This window comes from Diabrotica virgifera, chromosome 3 (genome assembly GCF_917563875.1).
Source record: "Diabrotica virgifera virgifera chromosome 3, PGI_DIABVI_V3a".
NCBI lineage: Eukaryota > Metazoa > Arthropoda > Insecta > Coleoptera > Chrysomelidae > Diabrotica > Diabrotica virgifera.
The window spans coordinates 165,465,150-165,482,144 of NC_065445.1; the positions used below are offsets into that span (position 1 = coordinate 165,465,150).

The following is a 16,995-nucleotide window of genomic DNA, read 5'->3' on the forward strand; positions in this document are numbered from 1 at the left end:
TTCGCTATACTTAATTGTTTCTTATAAAACTATAAATTAAGTCAGTTTAACGTTAATATAACTTATGTAAAAAATACAACTTATATCTCGATATTACGTGAAATAGCTCAAAGAAATGAGTAAAAATACACGGTTTTTATGACACTCAGTGTAACTACGTAACAATTGTTTTAGTTTCTATATGGACGGAATAACAAAATTTATGTAAATCTGACCAATTTTTTCTCAATTTAATTATTTTTTGACAATTTAAATGAAAAATAGCCGATTTTAAGAATTTTCGTCTATAAGTTACAATGTTTTACCAAAAAACTGAAAAAAGAACCGATTAGTTTATTGAAATAGCCTTAAAATGAGTTGAAGCAAAATAGAATTGGAGGTTTGTTTATCAATAAACATTAACTATTCAAATTTATTTCTTACGTTTTAAGCTAACTACCTGAGGTACCCCTAAACCCTAAAAATGTCATCAAAAGGACGATTTTGAAGCTCTTCCGACTGGATTAAAGAAGCTATTATCGATTCAAACAAAAGTTGTGTATTTTTAATTCTAAATTTCAACTATTTAATTAAAAATAAAGTGTTTCAGTTGAAAATTCAAAGTTGCTACACCCACCGCTTTCGCAGGCAGAATAAGAACCCTGCTATTGCATAAGTATATAGATTTTGAAAAACCATTCAAAAAGCATTCCAAAGTTTTTTCGATATGCCGTCTAGTTCTCGAGATATTTGACAATCGCCTTTCTGGACAGAGCCCTTAAATAATGTAAACATTCTTATTCAAGCTAGACATAAGCCGAGTGAGAGAGCTGGCCGTGAAATTCATTTGCGATGTTGCCAAATTTACCGGATCTCGGGTTGTCTGCAAAATATATATTTACCATATACACAACGGATCGCGCGCGCTGCCCTCTACAGCGGATTTAGTGGAACCACTGCAATATAAAATTCACCAAAAGGGGTGCAAAATGAGGTCCAGACAAAAATCGATTTCCTTGTACCCTAACCATTGTTACATCGAGATGTCACTATATACACGTGAATACAAGGTGAGATCCAAAATCGGATCTCGCCTTGCAAAACGGATCTCATCTTGTATAGCTTATGATACAAACGGATCTCGCCTTGATATGAAGACATATATATATATATATATATATATATATATATATATATATATATATATATATATATATATATATATATATAGTGTCGCATGTAGGAGTGTTGTGCGCCACTGGCGAGAACTGCCGTTCTCTGGTAATTTTCAAAATTAGATGTGCGTTGGAAAGGTAATGATCAGTACTATCAGAAGCCGCAAAGGTCGAACTTATATTTTTGAAATTTTTGGTAGTTTTGAGAACGAGAAAGAAAAACAGACCCTAAATAGGAATAGACGTAAAATCCACACCCTATGACCAAAATGAAATGTTCACGTATGGATGGGTGAGTCTTTTCCTAAACTTTAATTTTTTAATTCAGTCAGATTTAGAAAATCGAAAATTTCGTGTATATATAGTGTCGCATGTAGAGGGGTTGTGCGCCACTAGCGAGAATTGCCGTTTTCTGGGGTCGCCTTGGTCGTATTCTCTCCTAAATGATCTAGTACTTAAGACACCAGTGATAAGACAATCCGAGTTCATATCCCAGCCATCCTAATAATTATGTAATTATGGCCGGCGAATGAACTCGGATTGCCCAATCAAACTTAGCATCGTAACCACTACAAGAACATAAACCATGATTGATTAATAACATTGATTTTTTCGATATAAACTAAGTTTCGATAACCAATAAATAGAAAACTATTAATTTTATCAAAAAAATATAAAACATTTTTTGCTTACAATTAATGTTTTTACCAACATTTGCAGTCAAAATATAATAAAAAATTTCCACCCTCGAGATGGGGTGGCAACCACCCCATGGTAAAAGAGCCTTTCGGCATCATATAGATTTTGATCCTTGGACTATCCACTACTTATTGTCAAATTTTCAAGCAAATCGACCCATTCTGTAAAAAATGCGAAGTGAAAAGTTTCAGTTCCTGGACTAATTATACTTTTGGAGCTCTATAACTTCTGAACGGCTGAACTGATGTTTATCACTAAACATGAGTTTAAAACGTATTGACAAGTAGTATCTGATGAATTATTGAGCTTGAAAAACGGTTTTTCCCATAAGAAATAGATTTGATCATACTTATGAAGCCTATAACTAAAAAATTCGAATTTTCTCAGATATGAGATATACACCGTTAGACGCGTCCTGAGTCCTCCTACAAACGCTCAGTTATTGGCGCAATTCGTAGGTTGAAATTTTGAGTAATTGTCGAAAAAACAAAATTTTCAAAGTTTAATTTTTCAGTTTTTCGGCTATGGTGAGCAGTGTGTATGTCTCAGGTTGATCGCTTAAGCACCATTTGAAAGCTTAACCCAACCCTATTGATTTGGTGTATTTGCGGTTTTCCTGTCTCTCCTTGAACCTAAGATATATACGCCCAAAAAATATGCTATTCTGTATCTACCTAGTCCTCTAGCTGGCTTACGGGTAGTCAGAAGTCAAAAATTAGACCGGTTCTAAATCGGCCCTCACACCCTCTTGAAACACAAAAAAAATTCAGATCGGTGTAACTTTTCCACACACATACATACATACATACATACATACAAACATTTTCCCTTTTTTAAATAAAAATTGAGTCATACTTCTGAGCTCGATAACTTTTGAATGGTATAACCGATTTTCAAAATTAAACATGCGTTGGAAAGGTAATAATGATCTGTGCTATCAGAAGCCGCAAAGGTCGGGCTTAAGTTTTTGAAATTTTTGGGAGTTTTGGGGACGAGAACGAAAAAACAGACTCTAAATGGGAAGGGTCGTAAAATCCACACCCTTGGACCAAAATGGAGATGTAACATATGGCTGGACGAGTCTTTTTCTATACTTTAAGATGGGATTTGGCTTAATTTTCAATTCAGTCAGGTTTAGAAAATCGAAAATTTCGTGTATATATAGTGTCGCTTGTAGGGGTGTTGTGCGCCACTGGTGAGAACTGCCGTTCTCTGTGGATAGGTGAGCCCTAAAGAATAATGGTGGTAATAATAATTTAGGTAATTATTATTATTTTATAATTAGTAATAATTACCCAAATAATAATTTAGGTAATTATTGTATTCAGAAGACAACATAATAATATTCTACTTAACAATGGATCTACGTAAGATCACTAGTTTCTGATCTACGTATGTATAGCTTCCTTTGATAATGATGTTGTGCGTTTTCTAGATATTAGAATATTATTGAATCTCCGCATGGACAGAGCCTATGCCTGCGGTTGTATCTTACAAAGTTTAATACTCTCCCAAGAGTAAGATTTAAACAAGCATAAGAACAAAGATCATCCCAGATTTGATCTGTTCCTGAAAATTAAGAGGTACTGTGGATTTTAAGCTACACTTACTTAACTACAAGTTATTAGGAAATCCTTTACCTGACTCTTCCAAACCAACAAATTTTTTCTTATTCAATTCTACAATTTCACTGACAAATGTATCTTGCAAATGAATATTAAAGGAATGGTTAGCAGCTACTACAATAAATTCCTTGAAAAATTCTTGATGGCCACTAAAATGTGGAGGTGAATTCAATCCATTAGATGATTGTTTGGTAGTTAATCTGTTTTTTAATTTGCATAGTTTGTTGGGGTCTACACTAGGAAAGTTAATTGGAAATTGATCTTCTTCCGATTGACCTTCTTCCTAAAAAATAGAAAGAAATATTTAGAAGAATTCGGTAATATAGGGAGGGTCTAACATATGTAATTATAAAAATGCCTGGAAGTGATAGTACCGGTAGCAACAAACGCGTTCCAAGATTGCGGCTCTAATTTTGAATATTTTGTCGAGATATTTGGCACACATATTCGTAATATAATAAAAAATTGCGGCACAGAGCACAATTTCAGAAATATGTTAGTATGTGGAAATTACTCTATAAATAAATAAAATATTGAAAAAAGGAGCCTGTACCGCCATTAAGAAAGACAAAAAATACACTTTTTTCAAATAAACCTTTTTATCCCATGCCTAGATTTTGTGTCGCATTAGAACTACTAAAAATCGATTTTTTATAACAAGAAATCGAACGTCACTAACTTGGCAACATTTCGCGCCTATATGTATAAAAATTATTGTTTTTCTACGACCGTTTAATAATATGCTCATTATTCACTATTTTTGAATAGATAATGACACCCATTACTTTACCCGTGAGTAATATTTCATTACTCACGAGCTGAAGTTACACACGGGTCATTACTCACGGGTTGAAGTTAGATTCAAGTGGTGTATGGCACTTTTAATATACTTATTATTAACAAATAAAATTACTTAAACTTGTTTATTGAATAAAATAACCATTGTAATTTATATCAACAATTAACTTCGAAAATGTTTAAAGGATTTTTAACTGTAACAATGCGTCAGTACATTTTTTACTTATAAATTTCAACATTTGACATTTTAAGATTGACGTTATTAAAAGGTAAACAAACAATGCGTAGGTACCAATTCCGTAAAAGGGTTTACGGACATGAAATTTATATCAATGTAATCATGTGTCACTTACTGTTGATTGTACAATAGATATTTATTGGGAGCAAATGTTCTTTTTCATGTAATTGCCTTAAAATATGTCATATTTTTAAAAGCCACCACCATTATATACCATGCATGACATTAATGACAACTACTAGCTCAAGAAACGTAATTCTAACAATGTTAGAATTTGATAAAAATAATAAATTTAAAGATAAAACCCATAACTAAATTAAAATTCATGGTGACGTTTCAATTATTACTTTAATCATCGTCAGAATAATAAGCTTCTTGAGCGGATGCTTTTAAATAATTTTAAAGGAACAAACATAATTAATGAAAACGTAAAAAATGACATTGACTTATATTCAATTATAATATTATGAATGTTAGAATTATATAGGTAATACAATATAACATGTTTTCTTATGAAAAATAAAATCTTTTGATTTTAAATAATGTTAGTAGTTGATAATTATATTTTTTTACTAATCCAAATAAAAAAAGGTCGTAGAAAAAGTATAGTATTCTACTCGCATGTAATGTCTATTACTCACTCTGATGAATTACGACACTCGCCTACGGCTACCTTACGGTAATAGCCATCATTACATACTCGTTGAATAATATACTATTTTGATAGTATAAACGTCACTGTCAGTGTCGAATTACCGACGCACTGTTGCCTCACTTTTGAAAGTTCGCAGAACTTTCGCAATCTTGGACTGCGTTTGTTGCTACCTGTTGATCGCTGTGTGCTCTTAAAGCTTATGAATGGCTTCAACTAAGAAAAATAAACAGTGAGTCGTTTTAATAAATAAAATTTTAATAAATATGTGATGTAAACCAATAAACCGTAGTATCCAAGACTGCTACCTCCTTTGTAAAAGTCACTACGAACAGTGAAAACAAATACACTGAGATGCTTACGAGAGGAGTATTCCTTGATGGCCCCTGCCTGCATGTAGAGCTCCCAGTAAATGACAACCCTCTCCTTCCCACCCCTAGGTATTGCAGCAGATGCTCTCAAAACAGTTACTCTATCACCGAATGCACAGATAGACAATATCGCTGCCCTACTTGTGTTTGTGATCACAAATCCGTCGCATGCCCTAGCCAACAATCCCGTAAATGGCGGATTGTTGGTAGTGGGGAGCATAACTGTAGTGGCGAGCATGCGGTCTATTCGGCCAAATGTCCCCTCAGGAAGGTGGTTCCTAAAACACGACAATATGAAACCCAACCAATATCCACTGACAAACGTATCCCTCTCTACGAACTGTCATCAGACATGAAGACAGTCATGATACTCACTACCCTCCTCCTTATCAACCTCCTTCCAGATAGACGCTAATTAATCATACAAGTCATCAATTCCTTAACCTCCCTGATGTTTGCCCACACGAGCACGCTCTTGGCGCATAGCAACGGCCTCCATCACCTTTTTACCACACTACTAATGGACAGTATACTAGGTGCTGTCAACTGCCAGAGTGTAAGGAGAAAACGCTCAATCATCAAAAACCTACTCCTTATTTACAACATCCAAATCCTTGCCCTCACTGACACCCGTCTAGCCACCCCTCCAACCTTTCCTGGATACTGTACCCTTTACCGTCCTAAATGTCGGATATCTCAAGGTAACGGCTTCCTTATCAATTACGGAATTCCTTTCTCACCTCACACCATCCCTCCCCACATAGCCCTTACTGACGAAGACTTCCTGGCAGTGGAAATACACCTAACCGATAACACTACACTAACTGTAGTGACTTATTACAAACACCCTGAACAATACCTATCACAAGAGTTGTTTGAATATGTCTCCTGCCAGAATAAGGCGATCTATAACGCCAGTCACACACAATTTGGCGACACGGTCACAAACCATGCAGGCAACTACCTTTCAGATAGCTCCTAGAACTACCTATCCACAGAATAACAAACCGGGAACCGACGTTCTTTAATCATAAAGGTATGTCCGTCGATCGTGTCGACGTTCTTGATGGTAGGTGAATCATTGGTAATTCTATAACTTCGACTTCGAATCACCTTCCTATCTTGGTAAAAGAGCAGGTATTAAATCCTGACCCACCTCAAACCCTTCATTCAATAAGAGACTATAAGCAGGCCAACTGAAACCTATACAGCAATTTTCTAAATAACAATATCCCACAGCTAGGTAATCGCAACACCCAAGCAGATATCGACCACGATATCACGGTCCGTCAAACACTGATAAATCAAGCAATTGATATATCAGTCCCTGATCCTAATTCTGAGGTTATCAACCCTACTAGACCTCCACTACCCCCTCACATAGTAAATCAAATCAAATGCAAAATACGGCTCCTACGTCTATTCCAACATACTCGTGACCCCATAGTCAAAACAGAATATAGCCGTGTTGCGGTTAGAATCAGGCTAGCTGATTAAGCCGCTAGCTAGCTATCAAAAGTAAGCAAGTTACCCTCACAATAAAGTTGGTCCCCTTTTTGGTAAAAAAAATCGTGAAAATCACCCCCTAATTAGCATACCAAATGAAATTATCTTGATCACTTCACAAAAGTTACTTTACTTATGTATTGTTCATATAATCTATAAGTTTCATCTCAAACAACTTAGGTTTTACTTTCTGACAAAGGCAAAAATTGGTTTAGGGCATAGGCGCAAAATGTGGCCCCAACGTGTTTTAAATGCATTCATTTTTTTTCGAATCCTGAGAAAACTAATAGGTAAGCATTTTTGAAAAATTTTAACGCAGAATCAAAGATTGCATTATTACCGAGGGCCAATGGTCCCTTAGAATAACCAAAAAGTTTCTTTTGAATGAGATATTTGAAATTAAAAATCACACTGAAAAGTAAGACGTTACACTGAGAAGGGTCAAGTTTATGAGGAGTCGATCCGAACGAGACCTTTATCGCGGTAAATCGGACTATTTGTAATGAGCTGAGAAGATAAAAAATACGAAGATCTATTTCGAATAGAAAGTGACGGTACTACGACAGACGAAAACGACAAGAGAAAAGAGGAAGAATTGCAACAGGCTTTTAACAAAAGTCGAAAAATAAGCAGATCTCCGTCCTATAGAAAGGAGAAAACGGAGGAAAATGTACAAAAAATTATGGAAATGATGGCAGGATTTTTAAAGATCGAAGAACAATAAACACAACTCAGCGAGATTCGTAGAGAGCAGAAATAATATAGAGAAGAAATAAGAGAGCTAAGATAGGAGAAGCTTATCAAATAGAAGAATGGCTTGAAAGTTTGCAAAATCAAAAAAGGCGAAAAAGTATAATTATACAGGGTTTGAACATAGATATAAATATCCCAGATATTCTAAAGCACGCAATGAAAAATTTTATGCAGACAGAATTAGAAGTAGATGTACAAATAGAGAAAATCCTGAAGTTAGGAGAAAAAGTTTGTTTGGTTGAACTTGAAAAGGAAGAAGATAAAAGAAAAATCATCAGTCAAGAACGACAGAATTGTACAGAAACATGTCAAACAAAAAAAGCAAGAACTAAGAAAGGAAGGGAGAAAAGTGGGTATAAAAAATTGACGATCATGAAATATGGCGTTGGGAAGGCATGAACCAAACATTGGTGGTAGACCATAGCAAGGATATGCCTTATAAAGAAAAAAGGTGATAGAATGCTATGCGAAAACTATAGAGGCATCGCAATAGTAGAAATAGTTTACAAAATCTTGGCATAAAGTATAAGAACAAGGCTATATCAATATTCGGAAAATAATTGGGAGAATACCAGGCAGGTTTTAGAAACAACAGATCAACTACGGACCAAATATTTGCCTTAAAAGAAATACCTGTTACGAACATAAAACAGTACTATATGTTTTGTTCATCGACTTTAAGCAGGCCTACGACACAGTAAACAGACAGCAGATGTACGAACTGATGAAAGAATTGGGGATACCAAGTAAAATTGTCACGATGGTAAAGATGACGATGGAAAACACAGCAAATGAAATAGCATGGAAAGAGTATACATCCAAAAAGTTTGAAACCAAGGAAGTATTACGACAAGAAGACCCACTATCAACAACTGCATTCAATCTAATATTGGAAGGAAAAATCAGGAAAAGCAGAATAAACATGCAAGAAACGATATTTAAAAACGGCCACCAATGCATAGCGTTTGCAGATGATCTGACACTATTAGCAACAAGCAAGAAAGAACTACAAAAGTTAATGAAAAACATAATAACAAAAGCAAAAAAATTGGGACTTAAAATAAATGAAAAAAGACAAAGTATATGAGAATGGGAGAGATCCAAAAAGAAAAAGTAAATAACATCTTAGTACAAATAGATGGAGAAAAAACATACTCGTTCAAAAAAAAAACCAAAGAAATTATTAAAGGAAATCAAAAATATGGAGCATTACTCATATTAATGAAATCCAAATATGTATCAAGAAAAACAAAAATAAGAATTTATAAGACGGTTATCAGACCTACAGTAACATACTCATGCGAAACGTGGGTGCTAAAAAGAAACAGACCTTTTAGAAAGATGGAAGAGAAAAATGCAAAGAGCAATATATATAGAGGTGTGAAAATAGAAGGTCAGTGGAGAAGAAGAACCAATAAAGAATTGGAAGAACTATATAAAGGGCCAACGATCTCGACGACAATCAAAGCACAGCGAATACGATATTTGGGGCACTTCGAGAGAATGGGAAGTAAAAGAATGCCAAAAATGGTACTCTCAGGAAGACCAATACAAAAGAGAAGGAAAGGCAGGCCAAGGAAAAGATGGAAGGACAGTGTGTACGAAGGCCTGAAGAAAAGTAACATTAAGAGATGGAAAGAACTAGCATTGGACAGAATGAGATGGAGGGAGGTGGTGAAGGAGTGTATAAAAAGACTGAAGTATAATTAAATAAAATTTATAAGTTATATTAAGTTATTTATTATTTATGTAATCAGAAATGTAAACATTTTAGCCCTAGGCCTACAAGGCCTGTTGCGCTTAATAAAAAAAAATGGAGCTTTGCAGGTCATAACGCCAGACAAACGGACAATAGGTGGAATACCACAATATAACAATGGAGACCATGAACAGGAAAGAGAGCAAGAGGACGACCCCAGATGAGATGGGGAGATGACATTAGATAGATATGAAGAGCACACTGGAAACAGAAAGCACTAAACAGAAGCGAATGGAGGAAACTGGGAGAAGCCTATGAAAAATGGACGAATTAAAGGGCAAAAGAAAAAGAAAAGAAGACAGAGACTCTTAGAAAAACAAATAAAACATTGCTCTTTTTAATAAATCCTTTGATGGAAATCCTACAGCATCTTACTCAAAAGAAGCTAGTTGAGGAAGTACGAATCTGATGACAACAGAACTAAAAAATTCTTTTTCAAATAACACACTTACATTATAATATTGAAATATTTTGCACTTTTTCATACTACTGGTGTATGCATATGTATTTTTGTTTAATAAAAAATATCAAAAATTTAGTCTATCAGAAGTTTTTTCAATTTAAGCAAGAGTTTGCGGCCAGAACATAACATTTCCAAGCTGCCAACAACATGCAAAACCAGGCATCCAAATTTAAATTTCATTAAAAAAACTCTGATACAATAAAATTTATGGGCAACATTTATTAGGTGTTGAAATAGCCTTGATGCAGGTTTTTTCAAAGTTTTTATAAGATTTTTAGGTTTTACTTAAAATTCATTTTAATAGATATATCTAGATTTTCAATTTAGATGACTGAAATAGAGGCTCACATGATGTTCAAAAATATACATAAATAAATAGCTAGACTTACCATTGCTGAAAATCCACATGAACTCAACAACTGTGCCTTAAATAATCTGCAAAAGTGCATAAAATTTGTAGGATCAGCTTGTAATCCCAACAAAGTTTTAATTTTCCCTCCTACTCCTATTTGAAAATTCCATCCAGCAACAATATGGTTCTTCTCCCATATCCTAAGAATGTCATAAAATAAATCCCTTTGCTTACGGAACGATAAAAAGCTAACGTCATTAGGGAAGTTATCTTTACTGTCAGTATCCAGATTGTATCCAACATTGGCTCTCCCTTCAAATATTTCAACAATCCTATCTAATTTTTTCTCAGCGCACTTTCTTAGCTTCTCAGAAAATTTGATTGAAAACTCTTTGATTCTTTTATTAAAAGATAACATTTTTAGTGTTGTTTTATCATAATATTTTAGTATATCAAACTGTGATTCTAAACATCTAACAGCAAAATATAAAACATTGTGAATGTTATCAAAATAGTCAGAACAACTTAGCACTCTGCTTTTTGATGTAAACTCATGTTTTACATCCTCACTTAAAAAATCTATTCCTACATGTGGATCATCAACTTGATCTGAAATGTATTGTTTACTAACTAACAAAGATGTCAAAAAATATATTTCTCCGGTAATGTTTAATACCATGTTGTTTTTTAATATAAGGATATAAATATCTGACAAGATAGTTAATTCATTTTTATAAGTAATTAAATCCAACTGAGGCTCAATTTGTTCTCTTTGATCAGGTAGTATTATCTTTCTTGAACTAACCAATGCTGATCTATCATCTGAATCATTCCTCGTTAAAAACTTTAAGCGTTCCTTAGCTAAATTCATTCTAGATGTATTTACATTATCACAAACAACTGCTTTTGTATTAAACTCATTAAAACTATTGGACGATTTAAAAGCTTCATTAGTAGGTATGTTATTAATGCTTGTTGGAGTAATCCTCTTGTTGAAATCATCATTTCCTTTTTTCAGTGGGGTTTTCTTCTTTGTAGGTTTCATTACATTTGTAATAACAAAATCTCCAAGACAAACAGTATGTTTTTTACCTTTTGAATTATTAAAACTATGTTCACTATAAAGTGGAGATACTGGACTATAGTAACTTAAATTTAAACGTGAGTCCGAGTTGTTTTTGATACATTTTGGAGTGCTTACATTTGAATTGCATGAAAGGTCTACGAAACTTTTGTCAAGTGACTTTACAGACGAACCAGGAAAAGTTGATGATTTTTCTATTAAATTGATTTGTTGCCTTAGCGTTTTCTGCTCGTTTGTAGTAGGTTTTATCTTTCTGGGTGTACATGTTTGAGAAATGGTTCCAGATTTACTGTGACTAAAATATATTCGACAATTAGAAACACAAAACGTTCAATATACATTTAGTTACTTACATACTAATATCCTCATGTACAAAATTTAAAAAATATGTTAAAAACTCATTTTGGGAACAGTTAAAATTGCATAGTTGGTCCTAAAATCAAAAAGTTAGGTTAACTTTCATTTTGTAAGAGGTTCTTAAAGATTACCTGTGATAAGATCCATTGTTTAAAATTATAAAAATTAATTTCATTATTTACTAATTTCTGTAATAAAACTGCAGACATTTTTCTTATGTGGAAAACTTGGGAAAACTACATTATTTTAATTTTAAACAATATACAGTTAATGGCGGCAAAATTATTAATCAGTTGTTAGGCAATTCCTTATACATTCCATTGTATTATGAGTCACTTACCACTTAGTACATCAACTTATTTGTCATCAACTAATGTGTTTTCAGAAAGACGGGAAGTCATTAGAACAGAGGTTCTCAATCTTTTTGAGTCAGGTACCACCAAATACTTTTTATTATTTTTGGTACCACCTAACTAAAATACCTGTCTAGCTAGGTGATCTAATTAACTATAATTGTGCCAATGGTGGTGCTGATTTTGGCTGTTTTGAGTTTTGCGTACCACCTCAAATAATGAAATGTACCACCAGTGGTACATGTACCAGAGATTGAGAACCGCTGCATTAGAAGATTAACAAGAATAATCCTAAATTGAATTAAATACTTCGAAAAAAATTTAAATTTAATTAAATACTAACTGCTAGATTGCCTAAATTATGTTAAATGCAAATTATACAGTTTAATAATTGAAGACCTTGGGACCAGAAGGGGACATGCCACCAAACAATATTTTCGAGATAACATCATTTTAAACTTATTTTCAAATCCTGAAATGTGAAATCCAATTTTTACATTTTTCTCCGAAGTAAGGTCCATAATCGTCTGCAAATATGTTATTAAACACCCAAGAAAAGTAACACAAATGTTTATTTAACGGTTTTTGAACATTTTCTGAAAAAATATGAGGCTTATCCCGTTTTGTATAAAAAATTATATTCTAAAAAATGAACATAAGATGCAACAATAAAATAATTCAGTGGTCAAAATTTTCAATACCTATCTGAAAAGTCTCCAAATGTTCAATGTCTTCCATCCAGTGGCGCTCTGAGCTTCGCTGGTGTCGCTCCTAGCGGATTAGTAATGCAACTTTCACCGGTAATTTTTAAATTTATTATTTAATTGTTATCGCTTAATATTTACAACGTAAAAAAATTAATTAAACTGTAATCGATTTTTTTAAGATTTTGCTAATCATTTTGACATTCTATTGATGAAATATTAATTTCTTACTTCTGATACTTTCACAATTATCGTGTAGATGGCTCTAATATTAATAGATTAATTTTATAATTACATACATATTAAGGAACGTTAAAAAACTTAAATTCAGTATGTATTTAAAACGTAAGTATATTTAAGGTAAAAATATATACCACAGCTTTGACCAACTAATATTTTTTATAATTAATGCTTTTATTTTTAATTTTAAATTAATCACTTTGACATTTATGTCAAATTTCCAGTAAACGTTTACAGACTTGTCACTACTGGCGCTCGCGAATTCTGAAATATCCCCTCTAGGTACGAGCTCACAGATAGGACTTTTCCATCGATTGTCATTTGTTTCGAGCTTCTGTCAAATGTCGTATAATCCGTGTATAATATTAATATACACGGATTATACAAAATACAACATATGACAGAGGCTCGAAACAAATGGCTGTGAATGAAAAGCCCTATTCTCAGTATCTGGTAGAATCTATTGACAAGCATCACTTTCTGCCTACACTGTTTTGTGCACCCGTGTTGAGCTGCCCCCCCCACTTGCAAAAATCAAAAAACAGATAGCCCTGATTTATGAGCTATTTATGAGCTCTCATATTCCGCAAACTAAAAATTTTGAGCTCGTTCCACTGAGCAGGAATTTGATACTTTAGTGGGGGGGGGGGCTGAGTCAGCCCCCCCACTACTTAAAAATAGGAATATTGAATCGGTTTTGCCGCAGAATTACGAGCTATTTATGAGCTCTTGAAATTATATAGTTTAGATTTTTGAGCTCATCCCCTTCACCCCCAAACAACCCTTTAATTGATTTAACTTAAGAGAAAAATGCTGAGAAAACTTAAAATATATCGTATTGCGGATATAATTCCTATAGCTTATATACTCTAAGAATAAACTATTAAACCACGTGCATTTCGATTATTGAGCTACAACCCCTTCGCAAGAAAACCACCCGGCTATCTTCCCGGCTTAAGAGAAAGTTGTATTTAAAATGCATTAAACTAATTATTTGGCGACTACATATCATTGACTAATTTATAAGCTTCCAAATTACGCGCATTTAGATCAGTAAATTGCAATTTATTTTGTATAGTGCAGTCACTGAAGGTAAAAATCAACGATTACCTTCAATTTCGGCGAACCTTCATCGATTTTCACGAAAATTGGTCAGTGGTTAGAGGATACGTCAAGAGACAAAGGTGACATGGTACCACCTTGCGCCTTTACCCTGAGGGTGGATACCGCCCCTTCTCGGGGGGTGAAAATTGTTTTATTAAAAATAACTGCACAAATTAATTATTTGGCGACTACATATCATTGAATAATTTATAAGCTTCCAAATTACGCGCATTTAGATCAGTAAATTGCAATTTATTTTGTATAGTGCAGTCACTGAAGGTAAAAATCAACGATTACCTTCAATTTCGGTGAACCTTCATAGATTTATAACCCAACACGGTACTGTGTAGAACGTTTTTAAAATCGCTCGTAGTTATTTGCTATTTTTGCAAGGAAATAGTTATTTTTGTATTGTTTAATTGGCATCAATTTAATCGTCTAATTATAGTGGTAATATTAGTGAAAAATTAAAATCTGTGCAACATAAATTAAGCGAGTAATTAGAAGATATCTGGAAGCTGTTCTGCCGTATAAACAGGTTAGTCAATAATTGTTTATCGTTACCAAGGTCAAACAGCTTTAAATATGAGTGACTGCCAGAATTGTCGATCAGCTTTAGGGTCTACGCCAACAACAATGTGTGACGGATGTCGATCTACTGTTCATTTGAAGTGTGTTGGAATGCAATCCGCCGAAGATGTTAGAATGACTAGAAATAAATCACGAAGCGTTAAGATTCTTTGTAATAATTGTTCAGGAAATATTGGTAATCTTGATCAATTAAAATCTTTTTTTGAAGGCTTTAAAAATGAGTTTGAAACTAAAATGTCAGAATTAAATAAAAAGTTTGATGATCTAAGCACACAAATTACAAACCAAAAGATGTCACCACAAACTTTTGAAGAAGTTGTTTCCGAGGCAACTGAGAGGATGGTGCGAGCTCAGAATATAATTATTGTTGGTGCTCCAGAAAGTACAGGCAGTATCGATCAACGTAAAAAGCATGATGAAGAATTAGCATCCGATATTTTGGGGGTAGTGTGTGGGAATTCAACCCCACATATTCCTGTTAGCATAACCAGAATTGGCAAACCTTCACCCAATAGACCAAAATTAATGAAACTTTCATTTAACAATGCATCAATTGCAAAGGATATTCTTAAACGCAAGAACTCATTAACGGGAACCCGTTTTGATAAATTTATTATTAGAGATGATAAAACACCTAAGCAAATGGAGTATTTGGATCAGTTGAGAAAGGAGCTAAATGATCGAAAGGCTAAAGGCGAGACTGATATTACTATAAAGTTCATCAGAGGAACCCCCTCTATTGTACCATCAAAAAACTGAAACAGTCAAATTTTCTTAATTTCTCTATATCTTATACTAATATTGATTCTTTAATGGCAAAACTCAATGAATTTGTTCCTTATATGGATTTAGAGAAGCCTGCTATTACGCTTATAACAGAATCCTGGCTTAAACCACATATACCTAATTCTATCATAGATGTACAAGGTTATACTATATTCCGCAACGACCGGCTTTCGACTGGAGGTGGAGTATGCATTTATGTGTTAGATTCTGTTTTTTCTCAATTTACAGTAACTGTTTTACCTTCCAATATTCCTGGCTTCGAGGCAATATGTCTTCTCTTTCATAATAAACACTTATCTTTTACGATTTGCTGTGTTTACAGACCGCCTGATACTGCTTATAATAATTATGTTCAACTTATTAATTTTTTATCCGTTCTAGCTTCAACTTACAAAAACCTAATTATTGCTGGTGACTTCAATCATAGAGATTTAAAATGGCCACATCCTGTACCTCAAAATGCTTCATCTAGACTTCTTCTTGATTTTGTACAAGATTCACATCTCCAACAAATCGTTACTGAACCAACTCGTTTCCGTTCTGGGCAGCAACCCTCCATCTTGGATTTAATTATTACTTCTGATAATGATTTAATAAACAATCTAGAATACTATCCCCCTTTTGCTAAATCCGATCATGCAATTCTTCAGTTCCAAATGCAGTTAATTCTTGTTACTGATCCAAAAAAACTATACTCATCAAGATATTTTATTGATTATAGAGGTATTAATCATGATGTGTCACTGGTTGACTGGGCTTCCGCCCTGTCGTTACCAAATGTACAGGAAAACTGGAATATTTTTCATGAACAATGTAGCAACATCATAAAAAAGAATACAAGCTCAAGACTTATAACTACATTTCCTTCTAAACCCTGGATTAATTGGGATATTCAAAGACTGATTAAGAGAAAGAAAGCTCTTTGGCAAAAGTATCAAAGATCACGTTTGGAGAATGATTTTGTTACGCATAGGAAAGTTGCCAATCTATTGAAAACAAAAATTTGCAATGCTAGGAGAAACTATGAAAAAAATATTATAGACAGCAATAATCCAAAGAAGTTTTATAAGTATATTAGAACTTCCATAAACACAAAAGTTTCTGTTCCTCAATTAAAAACAGACTCAGGTGATATTACAAATGATGATTTGAAAGTGGCTACAACTTTTGCTAGGAGCTTTTACGGATCTTTTACTTTAGAACCTGATGGCCCGCTCCCAGACTTACATTATGAACCCGTAAATCATAGTTCTATTACCTCAGTAGAATTTTCTCCTGATGATATTTTTAAAAAACTTAAAGAACTTGACACCAACAAATCTCCAGGACCAGATAATCTTTCTCCTACTTTCTTGAAATCATGTGCAAATGCTCTTAAATATCCACTCCATTTGCTTATGGAACAA

General features: G+C 33.7%; 1 protein-coding gene across 2 annotated transcripts in view; it reads right to left on the reverse strand.

Moving 5' to 3' along the window:
• The window catches only part of LOC114347173 (codanin-1), a 347,709-nt gene extending 335,565 nt beyond the window's left edge, over positions 1–12,144 (reverse strand). The window contains exons 1-4 of one of the 2 annotated variants that reach the window (XM_050645617.1): positions 11,943–12,144; positions 11,808–11,887; positions 10,408–11,749; positions 3,494–3,761 (exon numbers count right to left, since the gene is read on the reverse strand). In XM_050645617.1, coding sequence (XP_050501574.1) covers positions 3,494–3,761; positions 10,408–11,749; positions 11,808–11,887; positions 11,943–12,020 — 1,768 coding nt within the window. In that variant the 5' untranslated portion in view covers positions 12,021–12,144. The remainder of the gene's footprint in view (positions 1–3,493; positions 3,762–10,407; positions 11,750–11,807; positions 11,888–11,942) is intronic. The other variant, XM_050645616.1, reaches the window with a different exon arrangement.
• Positions 12,145–16,995: the final 4,851 nt, after the last annotated feature.